This window comes from Pungitius pungitius, chromosome 2 (assembly GCF_949316345.1).
Source record: "Pungitius pungitius chromosome 2, fPunPun2.1, whole genome shotgun sequence".
NCBI classification, from domain to species: Eukaryota; Metazoa; Chordata; class Actinopteri; order Perciformes; family Gasterosteidae; genus Pungitius; species Pungitius pungitius.
In genome coordinates this window covers 2,695,858-2,712,110 of record NC_084901.1, presented here as the reverse complement: position 1 = coordinate 2,712,110, position 16,253 = coordinate 2,695,858, and the positions used below count along the sequence as shown (strand labels likewise).

The window sequence follows — 16,253 nt, the reverse complement described above, 5'->3', positions numbered from 1 at the left end:
TTAGTGCTTGAAATGTGGTCTAAATATGCAAACAATTTAAACAAACATATGAATAAAATAGTAAAAAATAATGGCTCCATTGGTAAATGCAGCCGTGAGACATTTTAAAGCAACATTTCACATAAACTCATAAGTTGCATCTAGAATACATTCTCAGGAGGAATGTCTGGTCACATTCTGTCAATATAACTTGCGAAACAGAAGTACAAGTTTCAGATAATCACAGGAAATCTCCACAGGGGGCAGCCAGAGTTCCAACTCATGGTCTCACAATTAAAACCACAGAACGAACCGCTCGCTTGCCAAAAAAGAACATGTTGCAGTGTTTGCTTTAGAGAGGCACAGAGTAAAAAAAAAACATTTAGCTGATTCTGCTGCTTTAGAAAAGAAATCTTTGCTCTGCTGTGTCACAATAATGTAATAGAGAGCTACTGAATATACGCCTAACATATTTCACTTTAGTTTGCATTACCCTGGAATAAATTTGCATCAACAGTCGTATAAGCAGATATAGCCCCCCCCCCCCCCCATCTCACAAACAGCCTTAAATATAGTTTCTAACGTATTAGAAGAGCTTTTCTGGACAATAACAAACATGGAATACACATGTAACCACATGTAACATTATAACACAAGTAAGACTATATAAACATACAGCTATGTTTGAAGAGCGTTAAAAAATAAAAAGCTTCCTTTTTATAACTTTGGTAAGGCCTCATTTTCCTTCTTCATACTTCCAAATGTTCACCTCCTCATTTTCGGTTGCACTCCTTGCCGTCGTCTGAGTGTGTCTTCGTGTCGGGCGCGTCAGAGCTCCTGCACACCTCCCTGGCGCCGCCGCCGCCGCCACCGTTCCTCCTCCCCCCGGGCATGTGTCTGTAGATGGAGTCAAACACTGACACCGTGCAGCGGGCAAACAGGGTGGTCCACTTCACAGCGCCCACCATCCACTGCACAGAGCGCCCCGCGAAGGCCACGACCACAGTGGTGTAGTGTACCAGCAGCAGCAGACTCCTCCCCAGCTGCTTGCCCTGGTTGAAGATCTGGTTGACCCTTTGCTCGCGTCCCGCCATCATTCTTTTGTCTTCTGAATTCTTCCCGGGTGTAAAAAAAAAGAAAGATAAAAGCTTTCAAGGCTCACTTTTCGTTTTTTTAAATGTGTATTTGACTGTAGACACCCCCTAGCGAAGAGTTTACGCCTTTGAAGTTGCAGACGGTCCCTTTAAATCGCGGGTCGCCGCTGTCCAATCAGAGCGAAGGAAGTTTTGTTTCCGGGAATGTTTTGGTGATGATGTGGCTATGCTCTGCCATCCATCCGAGGAAATATATCATTTAAAAAGCACAAACATTCACCTGGGAAGCAACCGCACAGGTGAGTCAGAGGTCCCTGCTTTTAAAAAACAAACAAAAATACCCCACTTACCGGGGCTGCATTGCAGGACGAGTCATTCGCGAAGGAGAAAAAGTCATCGAAGCAGTTTTTTTTTTTAAAAGAAGCTCTAGTGACCAGCGTTAGCTTCGCTAAGTAGCATTAGCAAACTTACTGGATCGTAGCAAGTAAGCAAACACCGGATGTTCTCCCGGGAGTCTCGTGGTCACGCCGCCGCTTCTTGGTCTTCAAATATGCCTACATGATGTCGGAGTCCCCCGCCGTCCGAAAGTTTGCCGTCCATTTTTTTTTTGTCGGCGTTAGCTAGCTTATCATCTTTGCTGTTCTCGAAAAGAGTGACGCAGCCGCAGTGGAGAGCCCGGCCGGTTCGGGGAGATTCGGCTCGGGTTCGGTCCGACTCGGAGAGAAAAGACCAGGGGGGTGTGTGCCAATGTGTTGCTTTAGACGCGGGATGAAAGGGATTCAATCGAGACAATATGTGGCAGACAATATATTATATATATCACGTCATCATTTTATATGATTATATATAGGTACACTTTTTAAAAAGCAACAGTTTTAGTGTAATGTAATGCTGTTGAATGGATACACTGTACATACAAAAGTGTACAGGGTATTTTACATTTGTGGCAGCACGTTACACATTGTGCGTCGTAAACATAACTGTGAGAGACGGAATAATATGCAAGGCATCGCTGACGTTTGACCTGCTTTCCCCTCCCAGGGCCGGCTTTATGTTCAGCCGTCTGGCCACAGTCCTCCAGGAGCTCTCCGGAGAGGAGGGACCAGATGGAGATCCGCAGGTGAGAGAGCAACACGTTAAGTATGACAAATTATAATCCAGAGTATTGCCAACTGTGTCCTCGGCCTTTTTAAATAAATAATTGTGAGCGTCTCCAGAGCGTTTTATCCTCCATTTTAAAATAAACAGGGAGGTGATGACTCATCGTGTCTCATCTTTTAAAATATAACATCTTTTATTTACTAAGGCATCCCATCTGCACGCAAATGGGTCAAATACAGCTTAATCTTACTTTACATACTTTCAGTGTTGGCATATTTATTTTCAACTACTTTTCGAGCGTCCACACGTTGAAGGTCCTTCCTTAAAGAAGCCCTCCTGTGGTTTAACTTCCATCAAGCCTGTGGCCCTCAGAAGATAAACAAACAGTCAAGATTGATTGAAATATTCAGACTTTTTACATTTGAGGCAGCTTCAAAGAGTAAATCCTACACCTCCCACAATGCCCCTCGTTAGCATATTTCAAGCGACATACAGGACATTGCATCGCATCGTTAAAATGACCATATTTGTTTCCTCCAACAGGGCGAGCTGGTGCCTCAGCTCCCGGCCGATGAGGGCCCGGCTCCCGAGGAGTCACCGGAGGAGGCCGTCGAGAGGCTGGCTCACCTGGAACAGCTGGTTGTCCAGCTGAAGGAGCTCATCCGAGACAAAGACACTCAGCTGTTCAACAAAGATGCGCAGCTCAGGGTAAATCAGTTCAATTTCAACCAAGACCCTTAAAAATCTTAAAAACAAACAAACAACAACAATAATAATTGTCACCCAATGCTTTGTGTGCTTCGTATCCACAGAACGAGAAAGAAGAAGCCGAGGCTCGCTTCACCAAGCTCAAACTGCAAGCCAAAGCCAAGATGGTGACACTCAACAAACAGATAGCAGATTTGAGAGGACAAGCCGGAGCGACAGTAAGTTTTAAGAGCTTCAAATCGAATCCTCCTCCGGCTGCCTTTAAAAAAAAAAATGTATTTATTTTTTTGTCGTCCGCAGCAGAGTCCGGACGTCTCTTTCACCGAGGCCGGCGCCGCGGTCGAGGAGGAGCTGCAGGAGCTGAAGAACAAGCTCAGCGCCGAAGAGGCCCAAAGCGGAGAGCTCCGGGAGCGGCTCCGGGCCGCGGAACAGCTGCTTCAACGGGAGCAGTGCGCCCACGCCGAACAGGTGAGGCGTCAGGGAGGCGCGGGGGGGGGGGCTCTGCTAACGGACACTTTTAAAACGATTCGTGGGCTTTTTGTTTCTCAGTTGGGGACGCTACAGGCTGTCGTCTGTGAGAAGGACGTCCGTTTCCAAGAACAGATCCAGAAACACGAGGAAGAGCTGCTGAGGGTCGCTGCACAGTCTCAGGTGGGCGGCGAGCTGCAGCAGGTAAGAGACCCGCCAGACCTGGATCTTTGATTTTTTTTGTTTTGTTTATCAATCTTTTATTTCCCTTTTTTTGTAGATTTGTTGTGTTCCAATTACTGTGACATTATTCATTCATTATCAATGAATGTGCTGTTATGTGTGTGTTATTACCTTGATTAATTGTTTGGCCCAAATTATCAAGTTTAGTTTCCTTGTTCTAGGTCAGAGTCTGAAATGTATTCACTTTACTACCATAGAAAAGAAGAAGAAGAAGCTGGCCCCAATTAAGATTTGGAATTTCTGTGAAAATAATTACTTTCACCTAAAAAACATGATTGTAGCTTGACGCTTTGATGTCCTCAGACCATCAATTGAATTAAGATGAAGGTCTAGACCAGACCAAACATACTGGAACTGTGACGCACGCCTTATTCTAAAAATAGTTGTGTTCACAGTTTGATTACTGGCACATCATTCAAATTAGCGGCAGCTCATCCCGAGAGGATAAACACACAAATGATTCTAAAGAGCGGACCGAGGCCCCACAGATCCCCTCCCCCCAGTCTGATCGCTCGCTCCCCGTAACGCTTGTCTCTCCCAGGCCCTGCATGCAGCACAGCGGCGCTGTGAAGAGCTCGACGGAGCCTTAAACTCTCGCTCCCAAGTTCTGGAAATGCTGCAGCAGGAAGTGAGCAGTGCCGATCAACAAAAACAGGTACGGTTCCTGATGTGTGTGTGTGTGTGTGTGTGTGTAGTGTGTCGGGTAGAGACTGTTGTGCACAGCGGCTTCAGCTGGAATGAATAAGTGCTCAATTAAAAGAACACTGCTCAAACGCTCACACCCTCGTCTCGTTGGCATGTCACAATTCTGCATTGTTTGGCCGAGCCACACAAAACACGCCCACTCGTATCCTTTTCTCTCTTTTTTTTCTACTCCAGATCTTGACTGCTCAGTTCCGGCAGATGGAGCAGCAGCTGGCCGAGGCCCTCCAGCGGAGGGACGAGGAGAGGCAGCAGTGGGCCGAACAGGCCAGCCGGGCGGATGCGGAAATCGCGGCCCTCCGAGGCGGCTTGGGGGAGCTGGAAAGAGAGAGGGCGGCGGGGCAAGAGGGCGAGCTGGAGTCCCTGAGGGAGGCGGAGCTGGCGAGTCGCGAGGCTCTGGTGGAGCAAAAGATGGAAGTTGCCAGGCTGGAGAGGGAGCTGGCTCTGACGAAAGAGGCCTCAGAGAGCGACGCGGCGGAAATAGTTCGGCTGCAGAGGGACCTCGCGTCCGCGAGGGACGAAGTCGTCCTCGCCAGCCGGGACGCCTCCGAGAGGGAGACGTCGCAGGTCGACACGCTGGAGCGAGAGCTGGCCTCGCTCAGAGAGGAACACCAAGACGCCCGGAGGAAGGCTGAGATCTTGGCTGAAATTTGGGCCCCTCTTCGGTCCCTCGCGCTCCAAGAAGAAGAAGAAGAAGAAGAAGCAGCAGTGGACGGCGTCCCCCTCCCCGATGACCTTTCGCTGCTCCTGGGCGCCGTGCAGACTATTGAGACGCAGATGGCGAGGCTGAAGGATGAGCGCAGCGAGAGAGAGGAGTATTGCGCCGAGCTCACCCACACCATGGGAACCCTTCAGGGTAACAACGTTCTTCTGTCTGCACACTTCACACTGATTGATTGTCAAACCTTTACGGAGATGTTTGAATATGAGTCTGTGATTTTCAGAACAACTCGACAGACGAAGCGCTGAAGAGGAGGAAACCACTGCCAGGATACAACGGCTGCAGGATCAAATTGTAACGGTCAGTGCTAAAAACCTATGACCACCTGGTATTATTAAATGATCTGTATCTGGATGCAATAACTGGATAATAAATCTGGTATTTAAGTATTGAGATTAGTAAGAAAGTTTGAAGTGTAAGATGTGGGACTGGGAGCTTAGGAAAGGACAGGCTGTAGGAAGTTAAAGTAGTTTTTAATCTTATTAATCTGTGTGTCTTTTTTTAAATTGACCCCTTTTATTCAAATGCAGCGTGAAGAGTGTCCTTTTCTTTTGAGCGCAGCTCGGTCACAATCGTCCTTTTCCAGCTGGTCCCGGCCTGGTCAGGTCTGTCATAAGACAGACAGACGGTGGCTAGAAATGTGCCTAATCCCTTCTGCACTGATCCACCGCTAGGACTGACCGTCTTAGCTGACCTTCACCTCACGCTGTGTGTGTGTGTGTGTGCGTGTGCGCGTGTGCGTGTGCGCGCGCAGCTGGTTATAGGTTCAAGTTTAATTTTATACATATATATATCTTATTTTTTAGGCATCTGAAAAGGAGGATGTGACTGACTCATCAGAGGATTCTGAAGATAAAAAAGGTACAAAAACTTAATTCATACTCAAACACGAACACGAGTGTGTCCATTTGATGCTACTTTTTATGTTTACTCTACATTTATTGTACAGCTATAGTTACAAGCTACTTTGTACACTAATATTTTTAAACTGTTGCATCAGCAGCTGTTTTGATAATCAATTAAGATGCCAAAAGGAAATAGTTCTCATTGATTACCCCTTTTGTTGACCTCCTCAGCACACTTAATGGAACTGGAGCAGCAGCTTCGAGAAAAAGACACCGAGCTGGTCGCCTTGCGCGAATCCCTCAGACTGGCGATCGAGCAAAGCTCCAGCGGAAGACCCGACCTGACTCCAGATGACGCTCAGGGTGCCAGCACAGCACCCCGTGACGGTTCAACGCCCCCCCCTGACTTAACGGAGGACACACAAGAAGATGAGAACACCTTAGTTGCTGAGGACACCTCGGTCCTCTCCGTTCCTGCCGATAGTGAGAGCAGCCCGGAGCTTATCGGACACCAGTCCGAGTCTCCAGAGCCCCCAGAAGAATCCAAGGGGGCCTCCTCGGATGAAATGGTGGCCAGTAGTGATTCCGAGGTGGCCCACAGCAGCTGGACCCTGTTGGAGGCTATGAATCAAGATGGAGGAGGCCAGGAGTGGCCGTCCATCACGCAGGACTTTGGCCAGCTGCAGCTGCAGTCCTGGGAGGCCACAAGCATGGAGCAGGAAACCTCCACGGTTCAAGTGGAGTCCTCCTCTGTCATCATCCGAGAGACGGTACAGGTCCACGTCACTCACCAGGGTTCTTCCACCACCAACGGTGCCGTGGCCTCGGGCCAGGTCTTCGCTCAGGCCTTAGCGGAGGAGCTCCAGAGGAGGTACAGTGAGCTTTTGGCTGAGCTTCAGATACTCAGGGAGGCGGCCGCAGAGTCGCAGAAGAAAATCAAGAACCTGGAAGAAGACGCACAGTCCCTCGCCGCCGCGAAAGACGAGGCAGAGGCCCAGGCCGGTCATTTTATGGAGGAGCTCAAGTCAGCCAGAGAGGAGTCCGACAAGCTCTCTCAGCAACTCCGCTCAGCGGAGGAGCAACACGGCGTTGAAATGCAGCGCCTCGAAGAGCAGATCGGCATTTTAAGCACTGAAAGCACAATCAAGGAGGAGACCATCCAGGCACTGCAGACCGACCTGGAAACGTCCCGCCAAGCTTTCTGCGAGCAGGAGGGCCAGGCGAGGATGCTGAGTGCACAGCTGGAGGACCGAGCGCTCCTCTCCTCCGAGCTGGAAAGGAAGCTTCAAGAGGTGGAAAACAGCTTGCTGGCTTACTCTCAAACGTCAGAGCTCAACAGGGACACTTTGTCCCAGAGGGACACGGAGATCAGCGAGCTCCACGTCCGCCTCAGCCAAAAAGAGCAAGAGGCGACGGAGCTCAACGACAGCATGACTGCCAAACTCCTCCGAGCAGAAGAAGAGAAGTTCCAGGTGGAAGGGGAGGTCAATAAACTGAAGGAGCAGATAGTGGACCTGGAGAACGCCAGAGAGGAGAATCCGATGGCGAGTGCCGAGGACTCGGCCGCCCACGTGCACGGGGAGCTGGCCAGTGTGCGGACGGAGAAAGCGCTGCTCGAGGCCCAGCTGGTGAACACCAAGAAGAAGCTGCAGGCTGCGCTTGTGCAGCGCAAAGAGCTCTTGAGGAAGGTCGCCGGTTTTGAGGAGGGAGCAAAGGCACAGACGGAGCGAGGCGAAGCGGCAGACGGAGGGAGTCCCGACATTCCCGAGGCGGAACAATCGAGAGGGCCAGACGTCCAGGAAGCGGAGGCCAAAGTCGCCGAACTCCAGCAGGCTTTACGATCCAAAGAAGAGGCGCTCGAGGCTCTTGAGCTGAAAGTGAACCGGCAGGATCAAGCCCTCAACGAGACCCTCGCCCTGAATCGAAAGCTAACCGACGCAGCCGCAGACTCCCAGCGGGCCGACGCGCTGCGATCCCAGGTGGCCTCGCTTGAAGCCGAGTGTGAGAGCCTTCTGAAGAAGGTTCAAGAGGCGCAGGAATCTCGCAAGGAAACCATCCGCAAAGCGAAAGAGAAAGACCGGCACCACCGCGAGCAGCTGAAGCAGCAGAAGGAGGAGTACGGCGCGCTGGTGGAGCGCTTGGAGGTGCAGGGCGGCGAGCGAGAGGTGCTGCTGACTAGAGTGACGGAGTTGGAGGAGAAAGCGGCCGCGGAGAAGGAACCGCATCGGGAGACCGGGCAGAGTGCGGAAAAGCAAGCGGCCGGGGACTGGGTCCAGGAGGACTGGGTGGACTTTGCAGAGGCGGAGTCCGCGGAAGCCCCGCGAGGCGAGGTCCGGTCCGTGCGGCACGCCAACGCGGAGCTGGAGGCGCGGCTGCGGGAGGCCCTGAGCAGCTTGTCTCTGAAAGAGACCGAATTGTCGGGCGCGGGCAAAGAGCTGCTCGCGCTGCGAGGGAAGGAGCGGCAGATCGACGCCCTCTCGGAGGAAATTCGCGACCTCCGAGAAAAGCATCGCCAGGCCGAGTCTTACGCGGAATCCCTCAGGGCGGAGATGGAGGCGGACGCGGCGGCTGCGGACTCCGCGGCCTCCGTCGCGACTCTTCGGGCCGAGGTGCAGGACTTCAAGCGGTTCCTCGACGACAAGAACCGCGAGGTCGCGGAGCTGAGCCAGCAGCTCGGCGAGCAGAGCTCTCTCATTCGCTCGATGCGGGACGCCGTGTCTCAGAAGGACGAGCTAATCGCTGCCTTGCAGGACGAGCTGAAGGCCGAGCAAGAGAAGGCCCAAAGGGTCGAGGATGAGCTTCCACAGAAGCAGGAGGACGGAAAAGACAGCGAGGCCAAGATCCAGCAGCTTCAGCGAAAGCTCCAGGCGGCCCTGATCTCTCGCAAAGATGTCTTGAAGGAAAACAAAACCCAGAAGGAAAAACTAGCCTCAACGGAGACGCTTTTAGCTGAGCTGCGGCAGAAAATGGAGTCGGGAGAAGACGAGCTGCAGAAGCTCAGAGCGGAAAGAGTTAAACTGATTGACGAGGTCGACCGGACGCTGCTGGAAAACCAAAGCCTGGGCTCATCGTGCGAGAGCCTCAAGCTGGCCATGGAGGGCATACTGACCGAGAAGGATGCCTGGAAGAGAGAAGTGGAGCTGGCGAAAGAAGAGGCGGCCAGAGCCCGCGGAGAATGGGAGGACAAGGTCCAGGGCATGAAGGACGAGTACGAGACGCTGCTCAAGTCGTACGAAAACGTGAGCGACGAGGCGGAGCGAGTGAGGCGCGTCCTGGAGGCCGCCAGGCAGGAGAGACAAGAGCTCCTGACCAGGGTGAGGACACAGGAGGCCGCCAGGCAGGAAGCCGAGGGACGGGCGGAGGAGGCACAGAAAGAGGTGAGTTCGGTGAAGGACAAAATGAGAAAGTTCGCCAAAACGAAGCAGCAGAAGATCCTGGAGTTGGAGGAGGAGAACGAGCGACTCGGAGAGATGCAGGACAAGAACGTGATCAAACGAGAGGGCCGGGCTCTCAAGGTTGAGGTGGAAAGACTTCAAGAAGAGACGGGGGCATTGAAAGCGGCGTTGGATGCTGCTGTGGCAGAAAAGAACTCCTTAGGGCAGCAGATTGAGGAGTTGAGGGAGCAACTGGCAAGAGAGAAAGAGGACGGTGTAGTCGAAGCTCCTTTGCTTAGCTCTGCACCGGGTGCAGAAGAGGTGGCGCAAGCCCAGCAGTCCGACGTAATCCCGACCAAAGCAGAGCCCGTACAGAGTCAATGTGAAGGAGGAGAAGAAGAAGAAATACAATCCACTCGTGAAGAGACACCAGCCGACCAAACTGCACCAGAAACCCACGAGCCGAGTGAGGAAAACGAACGGGCAGAAATGAGGGAAAGTGTTGAGGTTTTATTAGAGAACAAGATGAGGGAGATGGAGGCAGCGGCCAATGCAGAAAGGGAGCTGTGGCGGGAACAGGAGGCCGGACTCCGAGCCCAGCTGGCTTCTCTAGAGCGAGATCTTCGGGAGAGCAAGGAGAAGGAGGGCGTCGCGGCGGCGCTGGAGAAGTGCATTCAGGAGGGCAGAGAGCGAGAACGGCGTCTGGCCGAAGAGGCGTCGGAGAGGGAGGCCCGGGTCGAGGAGTCGCTCCGGCGCCTCGAGGCCGACAAAGACAACCTGGAGGAGCGGCTGATGAACCAGCTGGCCGAGCTCAACGGCAGCATCGCCGGCTACCAGCAGGAGGCGGCCGACTACCGGGAGCGCCTGGCCGAGCTGCAGCGCGAGGCGGAGAGGTCGGCGAGGGAGCGCGCCGGGCTGGAGGCCGAGGCCCAGAGCGAGGGCGACCGGGCCGCCCGGCTGGAGGAGGACATGCGGCAGGCCCGGAGGGAGCGGGCCGAGGCCGACGCCGAGGCGGGCAAGCGCAGGGAGCTGGAGCAGCAGCTGCGGTCGGCGCAGAGGGTCCGAGAAGGCAGCCAGAGCCGAGCGCGTCAGCTGGAGGAGCTGCTGAGGGAGAAGCAGCTGGAGGTCCGTCAGCTGCAGCGGGACTGCATCAAGTACCAGGAGAGGATCAGCGAAGTGGGCAGAGAAGCCAAGTCGCTGCAGGTAGCCCACGACGAGCTCGCCGGCCAGCTGGCACGATGCCGACTGGAGGCGTCCGGGGCTTCCGAAGACCTGACCCGGTGCCAAGCGGAGCTGGCGGGCTGCAGGTCCCAGCTGGAGCGGGCCGAGAAGCGGGCGAGCGAGGGCGCCGCCGCGGAGGCCGCCGCCGCGCAGGCCGCCCAAAGGAGGGAGGCGTCGCTGAAGGCCGAGGCGGAGCAAACCCTCGACTCGGTGAGGTTCAGGCTCGGAGCCGAGCTGAAGGAGATGGAGCTGAGGCTGGAGGAGGCGGACAGAGAAAGGGACAGGGAGGAGGAGGCCACCCTGGAGGCCCGAGAGATCGCGGCGGGAGCCGAGAGACGCGCCCAGGAGATGCAAGCCCGTCTGGACGAGTCCCTGGCCAGGCTCGCCGCCTTCTCGCGCTGCATGTCCTCGCTGCAAGACGACCGGGACAGAGTTCTGGACGAGACGCGACAATGGGAGACTCGCTTCAATGACGCTCTGAAGAGCAAGGAGGCCGAAGTTCGAGAGGCTGACACGAGGGCCAAGGGACTGGCGGAGCAGCTTCAGAGGGAATCTGCGCTGAAAGATGGACTCCAGCTTTTAGTGGACAGGTAAAAATAAAAAAAATCTGCATTTGTCTTATTTCCCCGAATCCTTTTTATCACTTGGGGTCAAAACACTTTTATTTTCCTTTTACTTTCAGACTCGAGAAAGCAGACAAAGACTGGCAGCTGAAACTGGCAGAGGAGGTAAAGAAAGCGGCAGCGAGCCAAGCGGACCTGGAGGCGGCGAGCGGCAGGCTTCAGCAAACCGCCAGCGAGGCGCAGGCGGCGCAGCGCGAGGCCCGCGCCCTGCAGGCCGAGGCGGAGGGTCTCCACCAGAGGGCCGGAGCTCTGGAGGAGGCCGTGGGCCGGCTGCAGGGCGAAGCGGACCGGGCCACGGCCGAGCTGAGGGAGCGGGAGGCGGAAGAGAGGCGGCTGTGTCTGAACGTGGAGCAACTGGAGACCGACCTGCGCGCCTCGAAGGCCTTGACGGAGACTCTGCAGACCGAGTTGAACGGGAAGGAGCGGAGGGAGGTGGAGATGCTGGGGGAGAAGGAGCACGCCGTGACCCAGGTATTGACCCGTTTTCACCTCGCGGAGTGTTTTTATAATCTGGTCCGCGCGTGACACTTTTTTTTTTTGGGCTCCGCAGGCCGCGGAGGAAGCTCGAAAGGAGGCCGACGGCAGGGCCAAAGGAGCCGAGGAGGAGCTGGAGACGAGGAGGGGGGAACTGCGGGATCTGGAGGAAAAACTGCGGAAGGCAGAAGAAGAGAGCAGCAGCCGCAAAGCCAGACTGGACGCTTTCACCAAAGCCATGAGCTCCCTGCAGGACGACCGAGACCGAGTCCTCAACATGTACAAGCAGCTGGAGGAGAAACACCTGCAGGTAACGCAGAAAAAGCTACGCCCCCCCTCCCCCCCCCCCCTCCCCCTTAAGCCCCATTCAGTACTCTGAATAATGCTGGTGTCGTCCCGCAGGTGATGATGGAGAAAGACGCTCTGATCCAGGAGGCCGCGGGGGAGAACAACGGCCTGAAGGAGGAGCTGCGCTCGCTGCTCGTCCAGCGGGACGACCTGTACGCGGAGAGGGCCCAGCTGTCGGCTCAGCTCCACGGCTACCGCCACGAGCTCACCCAGGTGCTGAGCATGAAGGACTCGCAGCACAAGCAGCTGCTGGCCGCCCAGCGCCAGCGGATCGCCTCGCTGGAGAGAGAGCGCCAGCGGTGGGAAGGTCAGGCGAAGAGCGTTGGCGGCGAGGGGGAGGCGCCGGTTGCGGCGGAGGCGGAGACTCTCAGCCGCGCCGCCGACCTCGGCCGGCCGGCGCCCCGGGCGGCGGACGCCCCGGGGGCCGAAGTGGAGAAGCTGAGGGAGCAGCTGCGGGCGGCGAGGGAGCGAGCGGCGGCGTTGGAGGAGAGCCTGCGGCAGGAGCGGCGGGCGCAGGAGAGCGGCGGCAAGGAGCTGGCCGAGCTGCGCTGGGAGGGCGGCGTGATGCGGACCGAGTCGGAGACCGCTCAGGAGCGCGTGGCCGAGCTGGCCCGGGACCTGCTGGCCGTGGAGCAGAGCCTGCTGGAGGAGCGGGGCGTGGCGGCGCGGCTGAGGGCGGAGAACCAGTCGTTCTCCAGGGCCATGGCGTCCCTCCAGGACAGCAGGGACCAGGCGGTGAGCCGGGTCCAGGAGCTGAGCCTGAGGCTGGAGGAGACCGGCAAGGCGGGCGGCGCCGGGGGCTCCGCCGGCGAAGTGTGGGGGCTGAAGAACGCGCTGCAGGCCCTGCAGAACGACCGGGAGAGGCTGGTGAGTCACATGCAGCCGCCATTTACGAGCCCGTTGTAGATGACGGGCTGCGGGCTCCCACGTTGATTGCGCGTCTCTAATTCGCATTTTGCAGCTGGAGCAGCTCCAGGCCCAGTCGTCTGAGGTCAAGGCGCAGAAGTCCGAGCTGGCTCGACTGGGAGCGGGGGAGCTGATCAAGGTCAGCCAGGAGCTGATCGAGGAGAAGGCGAAGAGCGAAGACCTGCTGGGCGACGTCGAGCAGCTGGAGAACGTGGTGGAAATGGGCAAGCGGGAGATCGAAACTCTCCGGTGAGCCCCCCCCCCCCCCCCCCCCCCCCCCCCCCCCCCCTCCGTGGCGCTCTGTCAACCAACACGGGGAGAAATTTTAAAAAAAAAGGCCCGGTTTTAATCGTGCGTTAATGTTGTCCGGCCGCTGTGCTCGTCAGACTGGAGCGCGTCGACTGGGTGGCTCAGGCGGAGCAGCTGAAGCAGCAGACCCTCGCCACGCTGTCGGAGAGGGACCAACAGGTGCGGCAGCTCGCCGCCATGCTGGAGGAAGCTCGCGCTCAGAGGCCCAAACTCCAGCAGGAACAGTATCAGAGAGAGGTGCGTGTTTTTTTTTTTTTTAACGTCAGAGATCCTAATTATGGCCATTCTGGGCAAATTTGTCTCGCGGAAGGCGTGAAACGCCGCTCTTCACAACGAGCGTCGCAGCATGTAACGCTTTGTCAACAGGCCTCGGAGGAGCTGGGCAGCGCTCCGGGAGCCCCCCAGGAGCGGAGCAGCGCGGGGGTCAGCGGCGCCTACGTGGCCGAGGTCAAAGAGCTGCAGAGAAGGTGAGACGGGGGGGTGAAGAGTGAAACCTGAAATGAAAGCGATGGATACTGATGCGTGTTGGATTCTTTAGGCTGGGGGAGGAGGTGCAGCAGCGGGTGGCCGCGGAGGAGCAGCTGACGCTCACGCAGGATCGGCTCAAACGGTGACCGCCACACGTTTGTTCTCCGTTCAATTGGAAATGCATGAAAGTTCAGGCTAATGATCGTATTCTGTAATAACTGTCGGTTTTTCCTTTATTTTTATTTTTATATTCGAACCCACAGCCAGGCTAAGTGGCCCTCGGCACAAGACGGCGACCCCCCCGATACCGCGCTTCTGATCGAGCCGGAAGGAGTCGTCACTCGCGTGAGTACTCCGCCCCCCCCCCTTTTTTTTTCACCTCGATTTAAGACCGGCTCACCGAATGCCCCCCCCCCCCCCCCCCCCTCTTTCTCCTGCAGACTCGGAGAGGCGGGCCGGGCCTGGTGCGGATGCTGCGCGTGGCGTTCTGCTCCCGTCAGCGCACGCCTCTGCTGTTCAGCCTCTACCTGCTCACCGTGCACGCGCTGCTGCTGCTGTGCCTGGGCGGATACCTCTGAGGCCGACGCCCCCCCCTACCCCCCCCCGCCCCCCCCCACCCCACCCCCCTGATTTTTAAAAGACGAAAAAAAAGAAATGACGGATAAGATAAGAGAGGAAATGGAAAATGCGACGCACACAGCTGACCCGAAGCTCAGTTGTGTTTTTATTGGTTGCGTGTGATGGAATGTTGAAAGATGTTCTTCAAAGGAACGTTGCACTTTACGGGACTTTACATCTTTTTAGCCAAAGTGTGTGTCGATTTATGGAGGAGGGCTGCAGTCCTTGGTTTTTAAATGTGTCGCTCTCGTAGCGACTTTGGAGCAGAGGCCTGACGTTCTTCCTGAATATCTATGGTTTCATGGTGGAAACGTAGAGTCACAATCATTGGTGTCGGTTGGCTGGGTTTCTCGCGTGCCTTTTTTTTTTTTTGTTGATCAGGACAGAAAAGGGGTCACTACGTCGAAGCAAAGCGCTGACATCCTGGGGGGCTGGTTACGCTAAAAGCCCCCCCCCCCCTCCCGCTAATAAGGACGTCACACTCTGCTGTTAGTTTAGCATCCAGACTGGGGGAAGCTAACCATCCGCCGTCTTAATAAGCGCGTATATTTCCCAAAATGTCAAACTATTCTTTTAGGCTGGCGTGAGGTTCGGAGGGGGGGGGGGGGGGGCGTGGCGTGCTGTTTCAGTCCCGACTCGTTTCCTTCACAGCAACGGAGCACAGTGCAATTCACGTTACACATTCCTATCTGGGGGTGGGGGGGGGTTACTTTTATTTTCTCCTTAAATAAATCACAGTTAGAGAAAGGGAGCGTATTTATATTTGTACATATGTAATTGTGTTACGTATGATAGCTGGGCGTCGGGGGGGGGGCTTTACGGTTTAGTTTTTAATGACGGATGAAGCGTAACCACCAGTAGATTCCTTCTGGTGGGGGGGGGGGGGGGGAGAGAGAGAGAGACTGCTGTTTTCTAACGATATCCATCCAATGATGAGCGAGGCCGATGTAGCATAATTTATTGCCATAACGGTGAAGAGGATCCACTACCTACATGTACATTGACGTCATTTCTTGCTTATTTAACCGCTCACTGTCGGTGAAGTGATTCCTCTGTAACCCTCTTCCTAAACATTTGTGTTCTTTATTCACATCTTACACACTGAAGTTTACTTTAACGTGTAAATACCTGTTTAAAAGGGCTGTGTAGAAAACTGATATATAATAAAAGTGATGGTGGAATCGATCAGGGGAAGATCTGGCCAGGCATCAATTATATTTTCTAAACTTGATAAAAATGAGAATTGGTCACGGTTTAATTTGAATTCAAATCCAAACCTGTAAGGTGATGAAGAAATGTCATTTCAGTTTCATTAATCAGTGATTTGGCTGTTTCATAAAACATAACTACAGGAGAGAGATCACGACCTACTGTGACATTTTGTAATTTACACAATAAAGCGCTGCGTCTTAAAAACTGTTGTGCTCCTCTATACTGAAACACAATTTAAACCCGCTTAAGTCACGTTTAAGGCAGTGGGACCTTGACACCTGCAGCCACTTTTTAAAATGCTTTGCTTAACAAACAACAAAATAAAATAACAGTTGTCTTTGAATTTATTGTTATTATTATCCCCCATGGTCATAGTTATAATTGTTTCCCAGGTTTCTCCCATGACTGTTTTATTGTGTAAGTCTGCCCCCCAGTGTTGGAGCTACGCTTCAACCAGATAAAGAGCATTTAAAGGACCTCGCCTTCAAGGGCGTGAAAACAGCATTTCTCATTTCCTTTTTATCTCTTCAAATACATTTAAAAAAAATGTATGTCAAAATTAAAAAGAGCAATAAAGCAAAAACATTAAAATGTACATAACATAGGGTTATCAATTTGAGTGCGTAGTTTCTTTATAAGTTAAAGTTGCTACGTTTGCATAAAGTGAATAAGACAATTTCCGTTTTTTAATTGCGTGAATGACGCAGTAAGTTTGCTACTCTCCCAATTAAAAATAACATCTTATTAAAGATACCCATACAATTACTTCGCAAACAAAAGGAATCCATTATATTTAGATGTGCTGAATTAGAATTAATCACAACCCGCGTTATTATTTA

The 16,253-nt window shown here is 54.1% G+C and overlaps 1 protein-coding gene across 2 annotated transcripts; it reads left to right on the top strand.

The window, feature by feature from the left end:
• The first annotated feature begins 1,275 nt into the window (after positions 1-1,275).
• golgb1 (golgin B1) lies at positions 1,276-14,670 on the top strand. Of its 2 annotated transcripts, none has more exons than XM_037460200.2 (20): positions 1,276-1,372; positions 2,115-2,193; positions 2,718-2,882; positions 2,987-3,100; positions 3,186-3,350; positions 3,432-3,554; positions 4,135-4,248; positions 4,473-5,151; positions 5,240-5,316; positions 5,823-5,877; positions 6,093-11,046; positions 11,139-11,550; positions 11,630-11,863; positions 11,956-12,768; positions 12,863-13,056; positions 13,194-13,353; positions 13,483-13,583; positions 13,655-13,726; positions 13,848-13,929; positions 14,025-14,670. In XM_037460200.2, the coding sequence occupies exons 2-20, from the start codon at positions 2,125-2,127 to the stop codon at positions 14,160-14,162; spliced, it is 8,721 nt and encodes a 2,906-aa protein (XP_037316097.2). In that variant the 5' UTR covers positions 1,276-1,372; positions 2,115-2,124; the 3' UTR covers positions 14,163-14,670. The 2 variants fall into 2 exon arrangements, with proteins under 2 accessions (XP_037316097.2, XP_037316096.2); XM_037460199.2 differs by having other exon boundaries at positions 3,183-3,350.
• The last annotated feature ends 1,583 nt before the right edge of the window (positions 14,671-16,253 follow it).

Bases quoted from the DNA above. Each gene is read 5' to 3' on its own strand.
- golgb1 (XM_037460199.2), top strand. From the start codon at position 2,125: ATGTTCAGCCGTCTGGCCACAGTCCTCCAGGAGCTCTCCGGAGAGGAG. The intron at 4,249-4,472 runs GTACGGTTCCTG...TTTCTACTCCAG, and splicing joins GTGCCGATCAACAAAAACAG to ATCTTGACTGCTCAGTTCCG. The intron at 13,354-13,482 runs GTGCGTGTTTTT...CTTTGTCAACAG, and splicing joins AGGAACAGTATCAGAGAGAG to GCCTCGGAGGAGCTGGGCAG.